General features: G+C 51.7%; 1 protein-coding gene across 1 annotated transcript in view; it reads right to left on the reverse strand.

The window, feature by feature from the left end:
* Window positions 1-292: 292 nt before the first annotated feature.
* LOC121302990 (transcription factor COE2-like) overlaps window positions 293-7038 on the reverse strand; it is a 31907-nt gene continuing 25161 nt past the window's right edge. The window contains exons 8-16 of the mRNA XM_041233376.1: window positions 5568-5709; window positions 4768-4898; window positions 4060-4186; window positions 3546-3634; window positions 3120-3185; window positions 2673-2847; window positions 2249-2434; window positions 1660-1821; window positions 293-925 (exon numbers count right to left, since the gene is read on the reverse strand). Of these exons, the coding sequence (XP_041089310.1) occupies window positions 894-925; window positions 1660-1821; window positions 2249-2434; window positions 2673-2847; window positions 3120-3185; window positions 3546-3634; window positions 4060-4186; window positions 4768-4898; window positions 5568-5709 (1110 nt within the window). The 3' untranslated portion in view covers window positions 293-893. The remainder of the gene's footprint in view (window positions 926-1659; window positions 1822-2248; window positions 2435-2672; window positions 2848-3119; window positions 3186-3545; window positions 3635-4059; window positions 4187-4767; window positions 4899-5567; window positions 5710-7038) is intronic.

Raw genomic sequence — 7038 nt, forward strand, 5'->3', positions numbered from 1 at the left:
TTCTAACATCAAAGAATCAGGTGCTTAATGAATCACTGTGGAGCGGCCCACTCGCTTTCAATAACAGTTCCTAATTAGATTTTCCCAAAATAGCTTTTGCTTTTGAAAATATTTCACATCTTGCTTTTCCCCCTTGTAATTCTTATTTTTAAATAGCCAGAGAAATATTCAGCAAAAGAATTATAATTATAATAATAGTAATAATAGTAATATTAATAATAATAATAATAATAATAATATTCATTAATAATAATAATAATAATAGTACAAAAATGGAGAACAAATGGGTTTATATTATGCCTTACTCTAACTATAATAATAATAAGTTAAATTTTTAAATAATGGAAAAAGACAAAGGGGCAGGAAACACTGTGATTGGTTCCTGGGCGTGTCTGTCTGTCAGTCCGATCCCGCCTCCCAGTTCTTTACAAATAAGAGTTTGTGAACCAGAGCAGAAAGCTTGACCGCTGTCTTTGCAGTTTCCTGGGTCGGATAGTGTCCTGATAACCGCCGGTAAAATCCTCAGGTCTCTGAGGCTTCAAGTCGTCTGCTCTTGTCCGGTTCCTGTGTGTGTATGTGAGTCCAGAGAATTGCTCCACGACCCTTTAGTTAAAAGAAAGCCCCCCTAAATCGCCTGGCAGTCTCCTGTGTGGATGGAAGGCAGCTTTGTGCATTAGCTTGTTCTCGCTGTGTCGTTTCTGCCAGGTTAGCTGCAGGAACCCCTCCGGTCTCCCGGTGTGTTTACCCATACAGTTTGTACCAGGCTCGAGGATCAAGTTAAAAATCCCAAAACGGGGGGAGTCCTGAATCCAGGGTTCAATCAGAGGGGGGCTCCTGTTTTGGGGTTCCGCTGTCATGCCGTCAGAGGGGATAGAGGGAGGAGGGGAGGTCTCTTACATTGGAGGTATCACAAGACCAGTCATGGCTGGAGAGAGAGAGAGAGAGAGAGAGGGAGAGAGAGAGAGGGAGAGGTGAGGGATTGAGGGACTTAATGAATTTACAGGCAGTTCTTTTTTGACAGTGGTATCACAATGGCATGTTCACACAGCACATGCTGTTCCATTGCAGTCCCATAGACAGTGTGCTGGCGTGTCAGAACGGTTGAGCTGTGCAGTATCTGCTCCCAGTGCACTGAGTTGCCCTGGCTGGCAATGCTGTGCTCTGCTGATGATTTTGCTAGCCAGGGTGTCTGCAGGGCAATCCCGGTGGGGTTAGTGAAAGGGGAGTAAGAGGATTGCCCCGCAGGGCAGGAGCCCCAGTGACTCCCCATCCTGTCTGAGTGAGTGTGGGGTGTGGAAGGGGGGAAGGGGGCCAGGTTCTCATAGCTGCCAGCTTCAGGCAGACTCCTCTGGGGTACTGAGTGCTGACAGCTAGCAACCGGACACCCGCACACTCCCACACCATCAAGCACAACAAGAGAGGGAAACTATTTAGGAAAAAGACTGGGAAAGTGGGGGGAGGGCAGGGGGCTATAATCCTATCAGGTGATGCATTTTGAGCCCTGTACTGGCACTCAGCAATGCTGCTGAGGAGAAGTGGTCTAAAGCTAGCGCTGAAACATTTCAGAAGTGACTTATAGAAGCACAGTGATGGCAGGTAAAGCACAGGTAAGCATTGTAAAGCACAGATGCTGAACGAATGAAAAAAGCCTCTGATTACCTCTGAAGCCGTTGCCCCCGGCGCTTGGGCAGGCTGGGGAGGGGGAGCCCTGCGGGCGGATGACTGGCGCGAAGGCACTCTTCTGCTTGACCGAGGGGAAGGAGGAGAAGGGCAGGATGGAGGCGCCGCCAGAGCCGGGCACTGTGGGGCTGGAGGGCATGACTGCAGGGAGACACGCGAGGAAACGCAGCCGTTAACAAGAGCATCCACCGCACTGTACAAACACAGCCGCTAACAAGGACTGCACAAACTTCACTGCCCTACACAGCCATAGCAACCTTCTACAAGCTCAGAGCAGCTTTGCCACAAGAGAGCTTTCTGGATGCTCTGAGCTTGAGAGGGATGAAGTCCAGCTCCTATCTCACAGAACCCTGCTCTGTGTTCTCACAGCTGAAATGTAGTTTATTTAAAAATTATGCGATTGTGAGACACGACAGTGTGTGACGATCCACCCTCGCAATGAAGAATCGGAAACGCTCCACGTTGAATTCACTGAGCTGTCCAGCGCCCTGCAGCTTGGTCTGGCAGTAAGCTCTGTCTGTGTGTGCAGCCCGAGCTTGTGCCTCATCGGGCTGGAGATGAAACTCACTTCCGTAGGGCGATGCTGTGGGGGAGGCGCTGGTGAAGCCTGGCGAGCCTGGCACTCCCAGCGAGGATATGGGCACCGCGCCATAGCCATTCATCCCGCCCGCGCTGCCGTAGCCACCCTGCTGGGGCGTGGAGGCAGAGGGGTAGCCACGCGGAGACAGGCTGCTGGTGTTCCGGATGTAACCTCCTGCAGCAGCAGCAAAAAACAAGAAGGGTTACAGATTGAGCTTTTCAGAACTTGCATTGACTCACCTGAAGCGTGGATTAGCTGTTGTAAACTCTGCATGCTCAGGGATTACAGCCAGCATGGAAGCAAATATTACTGCATTAATCTGGGTTTATCTTAATCCCCAGCTGATGCAGACAGAGGTTCCTGCGTGCTCCCGCTGGACTATCGCAGCACACACACAGTTTGGAGGGCCTACCTTGCCCGTTCTGCCCGGGATCTCCGATGCTGACCCCCAGCTGGCTGCTGTAGGTGTTGAGCCCCATGACACTGCCGTGAGCCGGGGAGCTGGGCAGGGCCTGGAGCTGACTGTGAGGGCGAGGGATGCTGTACAGGGCCTCCGCGATATCTGCTGCACGCTTCAACAGCATGTCCTGAGAGAGGGGGAGAGACCGAGCGAGGGAGAGAGGGTCATAGAGAAGGGACGAGCCTCTCTCTCCACTCGAGAGTCTGAGCATCTCCCTTTCACCCTTTGAGAGAGATGTCTGGAGAGAACTGGATCTCTCAGACTCTCTATTAACTGTTCTCTCGTCTGTCAGAAGAGAGAGAGAGAGAGAGAGAGAGAGAGAGAGGGAGAGAGAGACGCATGGATTGACAGGCAGACACAGAGACGGATGGAGCCCTGGACAGACAGGCAGGTAGCTACCTGATTACTCTGTGCGTTTCCATACAGAGCCTCCACCAGATCAGCAGCTCTCTTGAGAAGCATCTCCTGCAGAGACACAAACACAGGGGAGCAGAGTTAACAGGAGCACAGCTGAGTCCCGAGTCTCGCTGCCTGTCTAGAGGGGGGCTGTGGGGCTCCAGTGGGGTGTGCCACGTAGAGGGCAATCCCACGAGAGCTGTCCAGGGTGCTGAACCACACTCAGAGTCCCTCCCTTCACTGGAACACTATACAGTATAGTAACCCTTAGAGAAGTTCCCCATAGAGTGAGTGGTGGGGGTAGTGTGAGGGGAGGGGGGTAGTGTGAGAGGAGACTGTCCTGCGGGAGTCGGTTTGGGGGGGTATTGTTTGGGGAGGGGTCCTCAGGGAGTTGGGGAGGGGTTAGTGTGAGGGGATGGGTTCTCTCACCTTGGCCAGTCTGTCTGGGTCTCCTGGGTGTCTGGGAATGACCTTCTGGAGACGCTGGAAGCCGTAGTCGATGGTGGGTTCATTGAGGGCTGAGGAGAAACAGGAAGTGCAGGTGTTTAGTAGATGCACCCTGTTACTGGCGTTCTGTAATCCATTAATACAATAGCACTGGCCATTTCCACACTGAGTGGCTTGTTTTAAAATGATGTGGAATTAAAGCTTATGAAAAATGACGGACATTGCACCCTCTCTCCTCTAACCTTCTCTCCCCTCCCCTCCCCTCTCCTCGCTCCTCTACCTTCTCTCCTCTAACCCTCTCTCCCCTCCCCTCCCCTCTCAACGCTCCTCTACCTTCTCTCCTCTAACCCTCTCTCCCCTCCCCTCCCCTCTCCTCGCTCCTCTACCCTCTCTCCTCTCCCCTCTCCTCCCCTCCCGTCTCTCCTCTCCCCTCTCCTCCCTTACCCTTTGCAAGCCCAGTGCATCCTGTGGTCCTGTGTGTATTGGAGGAGCTCACCCGTGTATATGAAACGGCCTGGAGCCCCCTTGCAGAACTGCTTGGACTTGTAAGACAGGGTCACCTCCACCACTCCGGGGATGTGCCGAGGAGGGGTCTGAATGCGGATGGCATGGGGCGTGATGAACTGCAACACAGCAAGAACATTCAAACAATCTGTCTCTATTTAAGAGCCTTTCTCTCATCTGTAGTTCTGTACTGAAAAGCATCAGTAGAATGGTCCAATGGAATATTACAATGGCATGAACACACACTGCACACTGCAGTCCCACGGTCCCCTATCAGCACCAGACAGATGTATCAGGACTGCTGGACAGTGCATTGTGGGTAGCCGGTAATGCTGTGGTCTGCTGACGGTTCTGCTAGCTAGGGTCACTGGGATTAGACTGGGATTCCTGGAAGGCGATGCTGGAATGTGTGCGTCGAGTCTGCAAGCCAGTCACCTGACCGCCTCTTGCCATGAAATGCAGTCGCATGGGAAGGAAACGGGAGCCAGGGTCAAGGGTCGCCCTTCCTTTGCAATCTGGGGCTGCATTTCACCAGGAAGGCGCCTGACTCCCTTTCCCGGCGTGAAATCCGATCAGTGCACACGGACAAGGATCTCACGCCTTGACAGAATATACTATACCCCCCCCTGAAGCACTGGCATCAAGTTGAGCTGCCCCCCCCCCCTCTGCCCCCTGCTCGCTCTCCGCTCTGTCTGCTCACCTCACTCCAGACCAGCATGGTCCCAAAGACCACCTGCAGCCCATCGAAGAAGTGCTCTCCAATGACGATGACCATGGCGCCCCCTGTTGTCCAGCCCTCGCTAGGACTGACGGCTTTGATACAGGGCGTGGCTGCAGGACCAGAGAGAGAGAGAGAGAGAGAGAGAGAGATGTGAGAATCATTCACAAGGGTGCAGTCGGTCCAGAGCACATACAGTTCATTTAGAGGGAATTTGCCTGCCATAAATTCATGGTTTTGAAAAAGAGCTTGATTTTGTCAGTGGAGCTAAAAACCGTTCACACAGTAGAGGAAAACAAAGGTTTTGTTTTTTTAACTTCACGCTCTGAGGAACCTTGTAATGTTGAAGTTGCATCTCTCTTAACTTATTGTGTGAAATGATCTTCCTGAATTCAATTCCTGCTCACTCTTTTTAATAATCTTTTATTAGACCAACTTGGGGGAGAAAACAAAAGCTGATAAATGATTGAAACTGTAGTTAATACACTTTCAGCACTGTAATAATTTGTTATATATAACTACCATGCTGTCACACCATGTGGAAACCTATAGTTATCTCAACCTGTTCATGTTTAACGAGTTTAATAATGATTCACTCGCTTCTCTTACTTCTGTTTCAAGAAGAGTTTTCAAACTTTTTTAGAATTTGTCTTTGCGTTGCTGCGTGTGCGTGCCGTGCGTTGGGAGGGAGTGTGTGCACATGCGTGTGCATGCCGTGTGTTGGGAGGGAGCGTGTGCACATGCGTGTGCGTGCTGTGTGTTTGAAGGGCGCATGTCCGTACCGTACTCCATGCCAGGCTCTGTCGCGTCCGAGGGGTCAAGCCTCCGGGCGCGGCGTCCGTGCTTCGAGTTGTTGTGGACGAACATGTTGTCGGACACCGCCAGGACATGACCGTCCACACTGACCGTCGTGGAGAGGACCACCTGCAGGGGGCAGCAAACACAGACTGGCAGCAGTTAGTGTCTGCAGCTCACAGGAGCATTGCAAAGAGGAGTGAAGCGATACTGGGCATCAATGCAAATCCTATTAGTGAAAGAATGGAGAAGAGATGGAAACTGAAGTGAAGCACAATTGTGGAGAGTGGCAGAGCCCAGGCTTCATCTGAGAGAGTCAGTACAAAGCACAGGGACTCCAACGGGGAATGGTTTGAAAAGAGATTCTGGAAATACATCACAGCAAGGGTTTGACGTCAAATCAGAAACACCTGCCACAACACCGTCAATAAGCCGCACAACGCCGATGTTTCAAAGCGAGTCGTTTACATTGAACTGGAGGGATAGGTGACCCGCTGTCAAGGATTCCAGCCTCCAGTTCCGTTAAGGAACTTGGATTGAGGGTGAAGATCCTTTGAAGTCAACACTGAGACCTCAACACATGCTGGAGAGGGAAGCACCTGTCCACTGTGTGCCTGCGATCAGCCCGCTATCAAAGCCTGTAGCTGCCTGTTCAGTCTGCCAGCATATCCTGAAGTCTGTTCCTCTCCCCAGTCTATCGTTAATCCAGACCTGCCTTTCCCTTCCCTTCCCTGCCAGAAATGAGAGCTGTGGTTGAAGGGATCACCCATGACCGCTGTGCACATGGAAGCAATTATCTTTTGATAAATTGTGGAAATAATGTAATCCTTGGAATACAAGGCTCCCCCACCTCCCTCGCCCCTCCCCGCTGCTCGCCAGAGCAAATCATCAACACATCACCGCGGTGACGACAACCAGAGGCCCAGGAAGGGCCGAGGCTGGGGATTGGCGGAGCGGCCCACTCACACCCTCCCTGACCTTTCAGCTCAGCACCCATTGGACGAGGCCAGAGTGCTGCTTGTTGTAAAGAAGGATGCAGTATCTCCCAGTAGTGCAGTATCTCCTAGTAGAAACACTGCAAATCGCTGAGAGATGTGGTACAGTACTTTGTACTGTAGGAATAACATATATAGCAAGATACGAAGAGGCTGGGAGGCAGTGGGGTCTAGTAGTTAGAGCTGAGGGATTGGGAGGGAGGGAGGCAGTGGGGTCTAGTGGTTTGAGCTGAGAGAGGGAGGCAGTGGGGTCTAGTGGTTTGAGCTGAGAGAGGGAGGCAGTGGGGTCTAGTTGTTTGAGCTGAGAGAGGAAGGCAGTGTGATCTAGTTGTCAGAGCTGTGAGGAAGTCAGTGAAGGAGTTAACAAAAACATAAAATCTGGGAAAAGAAAAGAGATTCGATCTTCTGGTGTTGAATAGTAGAGGAAGTGAGGCGGGAGTCTCCCTAGTGACCACTTCCTGGG

The sequence above is a fragment of the Polyodon spathula genome, chromosome 31 (assembly GCF_017654505.1).
Source record: "Polyodon spathula isolate WHYD16114869_AA chromosome 31, ASM1765450v1, whole genome shotgun sequence".
In the NCBI taxonomy this organism is placed as follows: Eukaryota; Metazoa; Chordata; class Actinopteri; order Acipenseriformes; family Polyodontidae; genus Polyodon; species Polyodon spathula.